The 16,679-nt window shown below is 43.6% G+C and overlaps 1 protein-coding gene across 22 annotated transcripts in view; it reads right to left on the bottom strand.

Moving 5' to 3' along the window:
• Positions 1-16,679, bottom strand: part of Magi1 (membrane associated guanylate kinase, WW and PDZ domain containing 1) — a 605,088-nt gene that overhangs the window by 26,141 nt on the left and 562,268 nt on the right. For 12 of the 22 annotated variants that reach the window (XM_055628569.1, XM_055628555.1, XM_055628557.1 and 9 more), the window contains 3 exons: positions 15,298-15,329; positions 5,483-5,699; positions 1,785-1,868 (listed from right to left, as the gene is read on the bottom strand). In XM_055628569.1, coding sequence (XP_055484544.1) covers positions 1,785-1,868; positions 5,483-5,699; positions 15,298-15,329 — 333 coding nt within the window. The remainder of the gene's footprint in view (positions 1-1,784; positions 1,869-5,482; positions 5,700-15,297; positions 15,330-16,679) is intronic. The other 10 variants (XM_055628558.1, XM_055628572.1, XM_055628560.1 and 7 more) reach the window with 3 other exon arrangements.

Raw genomic sequence — 16,679 nt, 5'->3', positions numbered from 1 at the left:
ACGACATTCTTAGCGGGCATTTTAGTGTACATACAAGGTGCTTTATAGTCTATAAAGTGATACAACTTTTAGTTAAAGAAAATGCATTATAATTTACTTGCAGTGAATCCTACAGAAGGCACTAAATTACTGTTTCCATATTCTTTCCTATTTGCTTTATTAATTGTATTTTGGGCCATAGGAGTATCTAGGCCTACAAATTTAATTCCTATCTTCTCCAATTTTGTATGGAGGAATAGAAAAGACAGAAATCATCACTTAGAATTCATATTGGGGAAAATTGTTCCTTTTTAGTGCTTGCCTGTGGCCTAAGATGCACAATAAATGAATAATCCAAGGGAAACAGGATGAATAGGTGAGCACAAGGCAGAGGACTCAGAACCTGATATTTTGCTTGAGCTACTTTAATATTGGGGCTCTACCTGCGTGTGTGTATCCAATCCGTTTTATTATAAATGCTGAGGGTAACTTGCAAAATGCCAAGGCAGATGAACTCAGCTATATCAGGGTGCTCCCACTGAAACAGAGACTACCATTTCCTTGAGCACATTATATATAGAATGTATTCATTCCTGTTTGAGTAGCTTAGTAAATGGTACCTGCAGTTAATCACCTCACTGAAATAACAAGTGAAGTCAGAGGGTGTTCTGTCTTTTGGTTTATCCAGGGAAGGAAACCAGCACCAAAAGACCACTGGTGATTTTCAGCCAGCACACATGGCTGCTGGAGCTTTCTAGGAGCAATTAAAGAGTCTCCACAATGGCTTTCACCCAGATCCCTTTTTCTCATCATTACACGAACACAGTATCATGTGTTCATCCCACAGGGACAACAAAATGTAGCGTATTTCCGCTTTGTGTTGCAATGAGGTGTCAGCTATCATGGTATACCAAGAAGACTCAACAGATTGGGTCAATCACCTGAGTTAGTCCACTGGAAAAAGAAGTTTGCTTTCTCTCAAGAGTCAAGAAGAAAATGGTAAACTGATCTAAAGAGTTTCTGTTGAAAAGAAAGATTCCCCGTGACACTTGGGATATAAAAACACTAACAATGAGCTAGGAAACATAGACACAAACACCAAGATAGACACGTGACAAAGGAAGTCTTCTGGTACTTTCATTTTAGCATATTAACAATCTTACTCTTTCACCAATTGAATACCAAGTACCCAAATAAATATAACCTCAGTTGATTGATACTGAAATATACTATGGTATTCAACTTTTATCTCCTATGATACTATCTCTTCATATCAGAAGTACTAAGGTTTTGCAATTGGTTCCCCCAAATGTTTCATTCTCTACTTTCGAAGAACTGTATTTTAGAGAGCAGCAGGGTGGAGCCATTTTCCTCACTTTGCTATCACATTTCTTCTTATTATTGGTATTTTGTGAGGCTAATCTTGGAGAACTTCAGAGTTCTAATCCAGCCATTTGCATTTTAAATCCTCACTGAGGGGACAGTCTCTGGTTAATCTGCTTCTGGCATTGGTACTGGTCACTTAACAAAGTAGCAGAATGACTTTCCTTGATATTCAGTGAGAGTGAGGTCACCAGGCCCCGGTGTCTCCACTGCCACAGACACACAATACATCTACAGATCGCAAACACATGCCACCCTAATCTCATCTGATGTTTGGCTCATGCTTGGCCAACACATGCCTAAAAACCCCCCTTCATGCACTTTCATCTTCCCTCACTTCTGTGAACTTCTCCCCGGACAGATGGGAACATCAAACAGGGTGGATGATAGTGGAGAAACACAAGTTTGCAGCAGATCCTTACTCTGACACTCTCCAAAAGTCGTGGCATTGATTTCTCTGTCTCTTTCACCCTTGCTCAATCCTGATGCAGGCGAAGGGGACATAGCTGGAATATCAATTTCACAATTGTGTAAAGCTTAATGTATGTTCTTTCTTAGTTCATGTTAGCTTAGTTGCGATTGATAAGGGATGTGCAGTTCAGCTTCACAACAAAGGTCATGACCGCTTTGGAGTATAAAGGACTGTAGTTTGGTTCTGATTTTCCTTTTTTTTTTTTTTTCATGGTGCTTTACTTGTCAAAAAGCTAATCAAACACTGAGAGTTTCCTGTGACTTCTATTAGTATCACAGGCTCCTTATGTTTAATTAGGCTTTTACTGAATGACCTTGTTTCAGTCATGAACAACAGAAGGCTGCGTAAACCTTCTTTGCTTTTTGAGACAGTGTTAAGTATATAGGAGCCACCACTACACAACAGCACTTATTTAGGGGGATATTGGTTCCTGAGAGAATCCATTCTGAGACTGAAGCATGCCCTGGTGAATTCTAGGCAGTTCAAACCAGAATAGTCTTTCTTATGTTTGAGATGCAATCACGGAATCTGTCGGATCTGAACGAACACACAGAGAGAAATTGTTATAATCATCTTAAAATCCTGGTGTCGGATTTGTAAGCACAACTCCCTGAAGGACAGCTTTATAATGTTCGTTCAAATGACAGTTTGACTGCTTTCTTTTCAAGCTGTATCACAAACAGGGAAAAACTTTATTTACAAGATTTGCAGTTCCTTTTGTAGTGAGTGCTGCTGTGCACTAGGTGACTGTGTAAACATCTGCTAATAAGACCAACCATGTCATTTTTAAAGACATGGATACCATTGGCATGTTATCTTGAGAAAATATAAAATGGGCAAGATGGCTTATTTAAAGGACATCAAATCTTTAATTAACATCGAAATCCTTCAAAGGGATTCATTAACACACTGCAATTCAGATTAAGTCATTTTTGACACTGCTATTTTGGCGGATGGCCAAACTGATAGGATGGTATTTTGTGAAACAGCTAGACCATGTAAAGAAATTGGTCAGTTGTGTGTTTATACCTACATTGCCTTTAACAATGACGTTCAATAAAAATGAACAGGTATTTTCAACATTTGTATAATTAATGTGCTGTGTCTTACTTTAATTTTCTTCCAGCATTTGCTTTTATTATCAAGAGATGGGGAGGTAATTCCATGCATCAAGACTACTTTTCTTTTCTTTTTTTTAATGTTCTTAAAAGATAAAATACAAAATAACTTAGGGCAATGGGAGAAATAAATTTGAGATTAAACAAAGTACTAATTCAAAGGCATGACTGATACAGGTTTATCAGCAGATACCATGGGAAGAAGAAAACCTGTGATAGAGACAGAATAATTGAAGGGGGGTGTCTTCATTATTCTCATTTAGCAGAGAAGAAAAAAATCCATGCAGATCAGAACAGCCATTAGGCTGCTACTATCACTCAATTACAGAACTTCTAATCACCAAAGAGGCATTGATTCTGCCCCGTGCGGCTGCACCTGATTGCTTAGATGCTAAAGAAAGCAAAGGAACAAAAACAGAACCATTCCAAATGTTTCAGTCTGACCGCTATTTGAGCAATGTCAGTGCTTATAGCAATTGCTTCTGGCCATGCTGGATATTCTAAATTCTTTTCCTGGTGAAAACTTTCTTAAAAGTTGAATAAAATATCCAAGTCTCAAGAAATACTGATGCTTCAGAGTGAATGAGCCTACCATTGAGCGTGGGTTTGAAGTGTCCTGTCAATCCAGGAGGTCTCGCCAGGACTACAGGGAATGATTTATTTTATCACATTATGATTAGAACATGGAAAACTCAATCATAATGTGTGCTGTACTAAAGAAAGCAGGGGCATGGTCAATAAAGCAAGCATTCAACATCCTCTGAAGTTGGGTCATCAACTGAAGAAGCCACATGGTTGGAGAGAAATGTGAAAAGAACATGGAAACTTCTCCCTGGGAGGGCATTCCTTCAGTGGTATTTTAAGGAGAAATTACTACAATTACAGAGGATTCCCGGTGTGAAGGCCAGGTCTATAGCAGCTGGGCATTCCTGATCTGAAAACCTCAAACCTCAAACCCAAAGCTTGTAAGTACTGACAAGAAGAAAACACCATACCATAAAACTTACATTCACAGTTAAAATCACTGCAAATACGGTCTAAAATGACTTTCTGGCTTTCTGTGTAGGGATATATGAAACATAAATGGATTTGAAATTTGGACTCAGGTCCCATTCTCAGACTACCTTGTTGTGGATAAGCAAATATTTCCAAGTCTGAAACTGGAAGCATTTCCTATCCCAAGCACTTTTAATAAAGGATGCTTAGCTGTGTAGTTAGCATTTGCTGCAGCTGTGGAAGATTTCCTTTAGTCTGGCTTCCAGAGTATTTTGATGGTGCCTTCCTCAGTTGGGGCAGGTGAAGTAAGTCCATTTTCAAGTTAGCTGGCTTTTGTCAGCATTGTGAACCTGGGCCAGTAGGGCAGCCTGTCTAATAGCCCACTGTTGTACTGATGGTGAGGCTGCTTCAAGGGACCTCTAACAGCTGATAATCAGCAAGAGGTGAGGACCCATGCGCCCTCTAGTTGTTGAGCTTTAGCAAAAGGTTTGGTCAACTTTTCTTTCCGGGGCTGCTGGCCTTACTCCCTTTATCTGAGTCACAGAACAATGGAGTCTCCCAAAACACCCTTCAGCCAGCAAATGTACACTGCACAGCCAAGTCAGAGAGGCTGGTGAGAGAAGAAAGAACCCTTAACCTCTCATACAGTCTCTGAGCTGCAGATCTCAGAGGTGACTACATGGAGGTGACTATAGCTGTGGCTAGGGGAAAAAAAAGCCATGCCAAGGGTGGCCAGGCAAAGCAATGCTGTTTTCTCTCTCAGCTTCTTCCAGGACAGGAATATACTGTCTGCCCTCCTAACACATTCTGTCCCATTCCAGGGCACACTAACCAGCCAGCTCTAGAGAAAATGTCAGAGGCAGCAAAGCCTCCAAAAGGCTATGCATCTCCTAAGCCTGGGGCATTTGGGGGACCTGCATTGGTTAAATAATGAAAACTACTGAATGAAATTTACCGGTGGTGAACTTCCCCGGTAATCATTTCTTTCAAAAACAGAGAAAGGGAATATGGAGAGGATTTTAGGTTTTTAAGGTCTGGGAAGTTCCAAATCCATTTTAATAAAACGGTAGGACAAAGAACACACCTGACCATTGCATAGATAATTAAACTACAGTCATTCTCTGTGAGGTTTTTTCCCTCCCCTTTACCTTTTTGAGGGAAATGTTTGCAAAGATGGAAAAGTGTAAAACAAAACATTACCAGTATTTTTAAAGGCCACAAAAGAAAGCACCTGACCTCTTCTCATGAACCCACAACCACAATTGTGCTCTGTGGTGTGCTGGAGCAGCTTCTCCAGACAGGAGTGCAGAGCACTTGGGAAAGAGCTGAAGACAGTTCCCTTACCAACCACGACTTTACCAAGGCTTCCTCCAACTGGACACATCATCTAGCCTACACAGCCAACCAGCAGACTCCATCTGCTCTGAGAAGCTCTGCTTTCCACCCTCTTTGTCTTTATCCACTTGACTCCCTAGGCCTCTTCCGTTAAGTGGAAGCTAGAGCATGGGGAAGCAGGAACCCAGGCATTACTCACGTCGGTTTTCATACATGCTCCTGGACTGCGCCCAGATTTTAAAAGGATCTGGTTTTTTCTGCCCAGAGCCGTCGGTCTGATCTGGAGCAGCGGCGTCTGCGGGTGGGTACTCAGGGAGGACCTGTGCGGTGTGGCTCGGGGATGCGGTGTGCAGGCTCCGGTGGCTGGAGACACTGTGCTGGGAGCTGTTCTGGCTGTCTTTCCTCTCCAGTGGCTGCTGCAAGAAAGCAAGTGAGGGGACAAGACAGGAAGATGACTGTGGCTTCTCCAGCAGGCACCTCTCCCCACTCTGCCTTTGCTCAGTGACTCTGTGTCCTCTCTCTCCTTTCTCTCTCTCACACCCACACCCACACACACCCACTTAAAAGGACATACTCTGGCTTCTACCTTTCTCCAGCCAAATGCTGAATGCAGATAAATCCTCAAGTGATTGGCAGGAAGACAGTGGGGTGGACGAGACAGAAAGACATAACTATAGCCCGTGCTGTTTTCTGGGCTGTAGCAAGGAAACAAATCTGATTTTCATTGTAAGTTCTCAGAAGATATACTGGGCTTGTTTATTGTCATCTATTCTGACACCCTCACTTCCTGATAAAAATATGTGACTCAAAATATCATAAAGTGTTTCAGATGTAAGCCTGTACAATCCACAAGCAATACAATCAGGGCTGAAAATGCTTCTTGGGGCTCCATATGCTGTATCTCTTGGTAATAAAATATCTGCTCTGCTCTAACGGTTTCCACCAGTTCCATCCCAGCAGCGACGGGGTCAGAGTATTAGAAAATCATGGCTAGTGTCCCAGTACACAGGTACTCACGTGCAGAGAACCATCAGGTCGAGAGCTTCTGCAGTCTTTGGTGAATCAGTTCTAAAAGCACTGCTTTCTACCTCTTGAATTACTACTGTGAGTCGAAAAGTCAAAAGCAAACCTGATGTATGTCTAGGTATTGCCCTGCAGGGGTCAGTCTTTCCAGACTGGCAACTTGTCCAAAGTTTGATTACCTTTCAAAGTTTAATTACCTTTCATTGACTTCAAAGGCAGAGTCAAGTTCCCGACCACTGAAACCAGCTCAGCCCTGACTTTCGTTTTATGAGATGTTCTGAGTTGACAGAGAGTACAACCAAGGCCCAGGTAATGGTTTTATCCTTGCAAATGCTATGCTGGAGTTCTGTCTCCTTTGCAAAAGACACTAGGTTACTTACAGTGTATGCTTCATTATCAGAAGCGAGGATCCTGGGGTGTGTCTGTGTGTGTCTGTGTGCACGTGCGTGCATTACCATCCGCCATCACGCATACTACACAACTGTTTGTAAAGACGTTTAGAAGACCCTGACTGTGTGTTCTGGTCCCCGGGAGCTCTGCTACCAGAGGCTATCATAGTTCTAATCCTAGCTCTCCCCTCAGGTGTCCTCCATCTTTCATTCCTTTTTAGAAATGCCCATGGCCCTTTTGCCCTTTAACCCTTGTTTTGAAGTAAGTAGAGGAAGAAAAGTCCAAAAAGGACATAGGTTTCCATATTTGTGAAGTAAGCATTTTATTGACAGACACCACTCAGGCTCTTTCATTTTCTCTTGACACCTAGAGATTTGACTACAGGTTCTGGAAAAGTTCTGTAGGCGAGGAAAATGTGAGGCCTATATTCTAAGGGTCTTAGAACTCTGAGAGGTTTAGTTCTATCACGTGTAAAGGTAAGCTGGCGAAGATGCCAAATATGACACAACATAGTCCTTTCCTTCTTCAGCTGGTAAAGCATTTAGCTTTGAGCTAGAGAGACCAGCATCTCCAGGGCTCAACACAGGCACTCTGCCACCTTTTAAGGTCCTTCCTGACACTGACATCCACTCTTATGGCCTCACATCATGCCCTGAAAAGTAGTATCTACCCTGTCCCTTCCTTGGGTGACATGCTGAAGATGTTGAAGACAAGAACAGCACTAGTTCTCTTTTGGATATGCATAGTAATTTGTGTTTCTCATTGTGTGTCTTTCATAAGGCTCTCAATCGCAGAGCAGGCACAGCATCCATTGTTGGTGTGAACATATAAGACAATATTTAGAAAAAAAATGGTACTATGGATAGGTTTCTTCCTTTAAGTTTTCAGCGCTGCTTATCTTTATACACACACATACATATGTAACTAAATAGGTAGCATTTTACAAGTAAGGAAAATTAAAGGAGATTTTCATCTTGAGGTGAACTTTAGTAACTAGAATTAATGTGCACTGTGACTTTTATGTTGTTAAGGAGACATCCTAAAGACGAAAACAAATCGTTTGCTGTAGGAGCTGAATTTGCCTGCAGACTCGTACACTTGCCTTCAAAAGCCTACCCTACTTTTGTTCCTTAAAAGAGTGGCAAATGTCTGATTGTAGGATGAGCCCATCAACACTGAGTCCATTTCGCAAATGAGATAAGTCTCTAATCCTGAAAGCTTCAGTCTCCATTTGATGTCACTAACCCTCCACCCGCTAGGCCTGCATGCCTGGAAGAATGCTCACATGTAGCTGTTTCTGTGGGGTGCTTTGCAGCCTGTGTACCACTGACTTCTTGGGTCCCTGTCCCTGAAAACCAAACTTTACCCTCTTGCATGAGCTCGCTTTTCCTCCCTGTCCCACATGGAGTCTGATGAAAGCGTCGGGCAATTTGACTGTACTGTGCCCATTGGTGAAAGCGAGAGGACTCCTCAGAGGCCAGGCACTTGGTCCCCCGCTGGTGGTGCTGTTAGGAGGTTGGGGAGCCTTTGGGACATGTGGCCAGTTACCAGAAGTGGGTCTCCTGGGGTGGTCCCTCAAGATGAGAATGCCTTTCTGGTGCTAGCCTGAGCTCTCTGCTGCTCTTCTGTCATCACGTGATCAGCCAGCTCATGTTCGTGCAAACAGAGACTGAACCAGTCCTGCAGCCATGCCTGCTCACCCTGATCTACTCAAGTTCCGAAGCACGTGAGCCAAAATAACAGCCTCCCCCCCCCCCCCGACCCACCCCAATATAAGCTGCTTCTGTCAAAAATTTCTCACCCAGATGAGAAGAGCCACACACACAGAGTCATGCATGTTGTTTACATAGGTTTCTAAGGACCTAGCATGTTTATCTCAGCATAAGAAGTCTCAGACACAGAGGACCTGGCCTCGAGTTTAAGTAGGGAGCTTGTTCGGCTATAAAGGGAGTATACAGATGAAGTCTACTGAAAACGCATTAGCCAACTTTCAAATTATAACAGTCTTTTTCACCTTGACATAGAGAAATCATTTAAGTCTGATTTAAAACAAAATGACAGGCATAATCTTGGATAAGAGAGCAAAGCTTCATCTCTGTTAAACTGTGTCTCTGAGTTCCTTTAATGCCATCTAATGTTGCCTCTCAATCAGAAAATACTGGCGAAGGGAATATCCAAAATTTTGGAGACTGTGCTCCAAAAACTTTACCACAGAACCATCACTCACTGGCTTAACTTGATGACATACTAAAGGGCTACGGTCCAGTAATCAGGAAGCTCTCTGGATTTTCACCTTGGTAAGATACAGCCCTGGTCATTTTAAAAACTGGCCAACTCCCCCCAATTTAAAGATGCATTCTATCATGAAAACTTTAGGGTTTTTTGGAGTTGTACTCTATGTGCATATGTGCAAACATTTCAAAAATGTTTTCGTTTTCTGTGACAACCTTTATTATAGCCCCAAACTGCACACAGGGAAGGTGGTATTTATATAGAGTGCTCAAATTAAAGTCATTTGGTGTGTGTTTGTGCACATGCAATCAGATACATGCACATAGCTGTAGGCATACAGGTAGATGTATGTGTATGTGGAAGCCAGAGGGTAACCACAGGTGTTGTTCCTCATGCACTTCAGTTGAGAAAGAGTCTTTTTTTTTTTAAATTCTGGAGGTCCCTGATTAAGCTAAAATGGCTGACCATCAAACCTAACTCACTTGCCCCAGTAACAGAATTACATGCTCACACCACCATACACTTATTTGTTTCATCCATCCATCCATCCATCCCTCCATCCGTCCGTCCGTCCGTCCGTCTGCCTATCTTAATGTAGATGCTAGGAAATAGACTTGAATTTCTGATGCTTGCAAAGCAGGTATTTTACCAACTGAGCTATATCTTCCTGGCCCTTTAGAGTCAGTTTGCATGTCGCTCCCACCTTTTTTAAAAATTTACTTATCAGAAGGCTTTGGGCATGAAAGAAAATTCACTTCTCAACTGAGGCAGCACAGAATTAGGTCTGCACTGAATCTGAACATTATTCATCTCTTCTTCTTTATGGTTTTGATCCCTCTCTCTCTGACTCTCTCTCTGTCTCTGTGTTATGTTTCCAAAAGTTTTACTATGTAGCTCAGGCTAAGCTCTAACTCTGGATTCTCCTGCCCCTGCCCCTGCCCCTGCCCCTGGAGTAATGAGGCTATAGCTGGGCATTACCTTCACTTCACTTTTCTAAGTGAGACACTAGCTAAAAGACAAGCAACTATGAGGCTGCAGCTTTAGCCCTGCTAAAGGAAGCCAGTGCGTGCAGGTAGAGGAACACCTAGCACACCGGCAAGATACCAGACAAGGCCTTCCTACAGTGACTACCTGCCACATATTTATTCACTTGACTAACAAATACAAACAGATAATCCACACTGTGCCAGACACTATGAAATATAACGATAAATAAAAAAGAGGTCAACTAACTGCCTGGAATTTATATCCAAGTATGAATGTCTGTGTGTAGATGGATAGTAAATGATTCAAACATTCAGAATACATTGAAAACAACATACCACAGTGTCCTTTGGATAGCAGGTTTACGGGCGGGTAGAAGAGTATTTGGCAGTGGACCCAGCCAGCGTGTGCTAAGTTCTAACACACACACCATGAGCTTGGACTGTTTTTAGCATGAATAGCTAGTGTGACACTGGGTGGGAATGGGGGAGGGAAGAGCTGGACGTGAACTGGGAAGCCAGATAATGCAAGTGCCTTGTGCGACATTGTTAGGACAGGCGTCATTCTTAGCTATAGAGGGAGAATCCATTCGTGCACTCAATATAGGAATGCACCAGGGCTTAATGTACTCCCAGGAAGTTTGTTCAGGCTTCTGGGTAGGAAATAGATGTAGAGAAATGACTGGAAGCACAGAGGCCAGTCTGAAGTCGCTCTGCACCTCCGGTAGCTTCTACTGGGGCATTGGCACGATGAGGGTGAGGCACTACTGACAGGCCCAGTGGGAGAAAGGAGTGACACTAAGACACCTTAGAAACAAAGCACCGATCTCTCCACTTAGAAACAACCCCAATACAGAAACAAGGCATTCTCCCCAAGAACACTCCAGCTTGAGTTAATGGTTGGGGAGAGGGCTACATACCCAGAGAGATGTCACCTCTGTCACTAGGGTGATATTTTTGAACTAAGAATTTCATTTCTGATTCTCAAATCTCAGCCAACTTAGAAGAAGAAAATGGGCTTAATTTTAAAATCTCCTTAAGAGTCCTTGGCCATGAACTTGTATCACAAAACCTTTTAGAATGAAATTGTACCTATCTCTCTAAAATGAATGATTCTCATACTACTTACTGTCAGGTCAGGAAAATTGGGGAAGGCGCAATGGTTTGTGTAAATGGAAATGGGAAAAATTTATCTCATCAGTATTTCACAGAATGATTTATAAAGTGAACTGAAAATATTTGCTCGGAAGAGCAAATGAACACAGGCAGCACTTAGGAGCTTAGATGATGAAAAGAATTCATGTGGCTTAAAAATGACAAATTGATCCATTTTAAAGCCAAATTATTTACAGTTGATCTATCTGCCAAGACCCAAGGCCACTGCAGTGATTTGCATGGACAATAGGAGCAGATCCAAGAACTGCTGAGGTATGAGGCCAAGGTCATTAGAGGCGTGAAAATTAGACACTAGATCCAGGCCAAAAGCATAGGCTGCTCTTTCCTTTATCTCTATTGGCCTCTGAGTCTAATTTCTTTTCAAAGAGAGGTGAAGGCAGAGGTACACTGGTTGGACATGTGAAGAAAATCCGAGCCACAGAAAATGTACGAAGTTTAGCAAAATGGAGAGTTCATGCATTTAGAGGCTTCCATGGGCTGTTCACTGAGATGGGAGGTGAGAGGTCTCAAGATAATTTGAAGTCAACCCACTCCTTTTCTCATTTACCATTCTCACAGCTTCTCCTATGGTCTGGAGAAGCTCTGATGAGATTATGAGGTGGCTTGAAATTGTGAAGACTAGGAGTACAGTGTGAGAGGTGGGGTACGCCATAGAGGGTGACTTGAGTGTCACTCAATGCATATGTCATCTAAGAGGTCTTGTGTTTCCCCAAAGCATGCATCTCCTAAGAGATCTTGTGCCCCTCTCACATGTCTTAATGAATGACTAGTTCCAGACATTTCCTTTAGCATCTCTTGCAGGTAAAAGGGACAGAAAAGGATTTCTATTGATATCCTGAAGACATCACCTTGCCACAGACCTTAAAACTTTGGGTATTCCCAGCCTATCAGAGAATTCCAAATAATCTCACAGTTCAGCCACAGTTCTTCATCCTACCTTGGGCCTCGGCTTTGTAAGACTACTCACCTTAGGTCATTGGGACTGACCATGGCATGACTAGCATAATGTGTGTACTTGGTCATCCTTCAACTCTCAAAGTGTACGCTCACCAGACCTTAATCCCCACGAGGAGAGGGTCTAGACTGGTCTGTCTGTTAATGCGGTATCTATTTCTCTCCCCAGCTGCTGGGAGGCGGAAATATTTTCTGTCTTATTTCCTGGACACCTGCACTATTTTAGCACCTAAGACAGCCATTAAACATTTGCATTTCCAGTGTCTCATTCTGAGTTCCATACTTAGTAGTCCTCGTTACCAACTTACTGAATGAAAGGATAGAGAAATGGTTGAGAACATGGAAGAGAAATGTATGGATGGACATGCAATTGGTGAACAGATAGAGGAATGGACGTATTAACAAAGGGAGTATGGAGAAGGTGGGATGCTACCTAGCAGGAACACAGGCGGATCTGACTGACAGTTTGTTTTGGTGTGCAATTTAGAATTTAAAGCCCCTCCTCCCCCACCCCACACAAGGTCTCTGTATGCAATTAAAACTGATAAATTAGAGTTAAGTTTCTAGTCAGAATGGCTAAGCTGGGGTCACAATACAAGTTTTCCAGAGAAGCCTAGAACCCCACAGCAAATGTGTCTTATTTTTTTCTATCACAAATCTGTGATGTAGAAATCCAGGTGTATTAAATTAATCAAATGTTATTAAAGGTACCACCATTACTCCACAGAAGTACACAAAAGCCACAAACAGCATTTAAGCTAAATATAGTAAGTTCAATTAGTTATTAAAAGTAAGCTATAGGGACAATCCAGGAGGTGAAACAACATTAAAATGCTAAACCCTTCTGCTATAATAAAACCTCAACTGCCTAACTATTGCAAACATTAAAAACGAAAGAAAGAGTATGGGAACACAGGGACCCTGTCCATCATTGGAAGGAGACAAGCATGTCAGTACCTTGGCGGTACTGGGGTGGGGGGTAGGATGAGCAAGCAATAGTGTGGACCTGGTTCCAATACTATTCCCAGAGCTGGGGTGAAGCCTACATGGATCACAACCCAGGTAAGATTGCTGCACTTTCAATTATGCAGCCTACAGAACTGACACTATCTGTCAGCACCTGAGTAGCTCAACCAGCACCTGGACATCCAGTCTCCCTGTGGATTCCCTCCAACCCTACTGCAAACATCCCAAAATCATCTGTCCCATTGGCAGGGCAGCATCCAAACTCAAACTGGGGAAAGGGAAACAGCTTTCCATACACCTGTACAAGCCCCCACTAATCACAGATGTTTGCAATGCTCTCCTGCCAACAGCAGCCCTTGGCTGATAGTCCCTTAATCATGTGCAGCAGCTGCCAGTGTGCCAGCATGCCATGCAAGCTGCTGTCCCTGTCCTGGAGCAGGACCCAGGTGAGGACAAGCCCCAAGCTGGGCGCCTGCTCTTGAATCCAGCAGCACCCACTGTCTTAGCGTGTGACAATTAGGAGCAAGCAGACTGTGGGCAAAGCAGTTAAGAGAGCTTTTTTCCTCGGAATGCAACCCAAGTAATTGGCTTGTTGCTCACTAATGACATGGCAACTACAAAAATAAACTGCCAGAGAATTCTCTTAACTGACTTCATGAACATGGGCTCTGCATATGCTTGATGCTAGGTGCTAGCCAGGTAATTCTGGAATACTTGAGGGGAGATGATATACAAACATTAAAAACCTCTTCTGCACAGAGGCAAACAGCAGAGAACACCTCGACACCTGAAATCATGCTATTAGTGCAGCACGGTGGCTCCCTGTCAAGATTCCACAGCGTGTGGGGGGTGTAAAGCAGGTCCATGCATCAGCACAGCACGGCCATGGTGGGGAGGAAAAGGAGGGTTCACACTAACTCAGGCTCAGGAGACGCATCTTCCAGCTGTACTGGATTTATCTGAAGGCTGAATGCGCTTCTGACGATGACCCAGGGATAGCGATAAACACATGCACACATGCACACGGTTTGGCATCTCTGCGCTTTCAATGAGGGCGCCAACCAGCACTTTCCTGCCTGGACATTAACACAAACTGACGCGGGAAGCAGCCCTGAAGTCAGTGTTCCAGTCACCATGGCACTGTGCCATCAGAGTCACATCAGTTGCTGCAGCTTTTTCTCTTTGCAGAACTAGGGATTTGGGCTTCAGAATGCATGAGCCCCCCCCCCCCCCATCTCCTTAATAAACTTCTGCCTGCTGCAGCCATGCTTGGAGACAGGTGGAAAGAATTCAGCAGCAGCGCCCGAAGCTGCAAAGTTTTAAAGGTCCTCCTCTGGATGGCACGGAGCTACAGAATTCCCCGTTCTCAAATCTTCTAAGTTTCAAGGAAGCTCCCTTCTTTATCCTAACATTAATGACTCGGGAAGCTTCTACTATCTAGTTCGATTTCACAGGCATTCAACGCACAGATTTGGAGTTTTTAAGTAGCATTTTAATTTGTTGCTAGTGCCCTGGGAGTAGAAGCTCATACGACCAAGCAAAACTCTATAGCCTCTAGGCTATTAGCCAGAATGCCAAGTAGGCAATGCATCTTCAAGAAAACCAGATTAGAAAGGACAGCAAAACATTGATTTTTTTTTTTTTTTTTTTTTTAAGAATCCTATACCTGCAGCATAATGCTGCTAAAGCTAGCAAAACAACAAAGGACATTTCCCTAGCAAGGAGACGTCTTGTTCTTAGTGCTAGGCAGTGAACACTGTTCCACCTGAGCATGGACATTACAGGCACAGCGATTCTTCTCTAAACCCACAGGCTTTTTCGGTTTTGTGAATAATTCACTATCGAGTGCAGAAGGATGCTCCAGAGAGCCGGTAGCCATGTGAACGGCTGCCCTGAACACCAGTTGAGAAGCCAGCGAGCTAGCAGGTGGAGCCTTTTCTCTCTCTTCCTCCCCCAAAGGAAACAATAGCATTTGTATCAAGTTGAAACAGCCCAGAAACTCGCCCATTCAAGGGAGTTGTGAGCATTTGTGTAGAGAAGCCAAACTGCATTATTTCAATCCTCAGAGCTTTTTTGCATCCTGCTTATACATCTCTAGACAGTTTAAGAGACGAACCCAAATACCAGCTATATCAAACCTATCCCCGGAACTTCATAAAATGAGCCTGGCTCCTGCATCCGCTCTGAAACACATTTAGTCAGGGGAACCCAGGCATCGTACCTTCCTCCAGCTGGGGTCTCCCTGCTTCCCCCTCCCCCAGCAAGCACCAAGTAAAAGACAAGTCCTTACCGACTTTGGACTCTTCTTGGGAACTGGTAGCCCTAGAAAAAAATGCAACAAGGGGAGGGAGACATCGTTAGCATATAAATGTTACCTTTTCTTAAAGAACAATCCCCAGGTGTTTCATGGCCACCCAGTCATCTGCAGAGTTATGTCAGATTTCTCCCCAGCAGCGGAGTTACCAGGCTGTTCATATCGAATCAAAGCCGAGGGAGGAGGAGAGCGAGAGGCAGGAGATCTATCTGCATTAGCTATGCTGACTTGGACTGCAGCAGCCTGGAGGCTGGGAAAAGAAATTCACAGACCTCAGCGGCCTGGGAAATTGAACACTTGGACAGAATCTCAAATGCTCTTCTGGATTAAGAGAGACTTAACTTACAATTAAGTTCAGGATATTCCCTTTCCTCACGATCCACTTGTCAACGGAAAAGGACCAATCAGGACAGAGAAAAGGGTATATATTTAGTTTTAAAGGAGAGCATGGTTAAATTTATCCCCCCCCCCACCTTTCTGTCTTTTTATTTCCCTATGTATTTCAGGCAAAGAAATGCCTTCTTTAGCTTGATGAGCTCAGCCTCAACACAAAGATGAATGTTCTTTCGCCAGCAGAAGGATAAAACAGGAGCACGAGTTCAAGATGGTCTAGCATCCGCCCCCCGCCCCGAATAATCAGCACACATCTTGATATCTGTCAGTCATCTAAGCAGCCTCCTAACTTGGCTTCTGGAAAAGACTGAAGCTTGGACTGGGCTCTGGAGAGGTAAGCATGCCATTTGGAAAGAACAAGGAAAATTTCATAAGGCTGAGAGAAAAAGACAGTAAAAAGGGGGAAGAGAACAGCAAAAGAGATAAAGGTGGTGGCTGAACCTTGTGGGCTGTCCTCAGACCCTGTCCTTAGTGGGAGGGCTAGAGCCGGAGGGAACCAGTGATCTCACCACTTCTAGGAAAGTGAGCAGCAATCAGAGGCAGGCTTATGGGGACCTGTCACCAGACAAGTGTGGGGAAGGGAGGTGAGAAAAGAAAACAAGTACATAGGGCTGTTTGAAAAGTAATCTTTGCCGCCAACTGCCACCTCCTTTATTTTTCTTGTTTGAGCAGGGGTTAGACCACAAATGCCAAAGATACAACTGGGATGTGATGGCTTTGCACAGGCAGTTCGGCTTGGTTCTGAAAAGGGATTCGGATGTAGCCTGATGATTTCAACTCTTTGGGAAGTCATTTGTCAGTTCTGAAGCCATGCTAAATCAGCAAACAGAACAGGAAGCAGTGGATGTGGGTAAAGAGAGGAAGAAGACACTAAGATGAGCAAGGCTAATGTACACACTGCCAGTGAGGCATGGCAAGAGTCACTGGTCCTCAGAGATTGGGGCACTCTCTGGCAAGTCTCTTGC

This window comes from Psammomys obesus, unplaced genomic scaffold, assembly GCF_907164565.1.
Source record: "Psammomys obesus unplaced genomic scaffold, mPsaObe1.curated_primary_1811, whole genome shotgun sequence".
NCBI lineage: Eukaryota > Metazoa > Chordata > Mammalia > Rodentia > Muridae > Psammomys > Psammomys obesus.
Note: the sequence above shows the minus strand (reverse complement) of the source record. Positions and strands in the feature narration are given on the sequence as shown.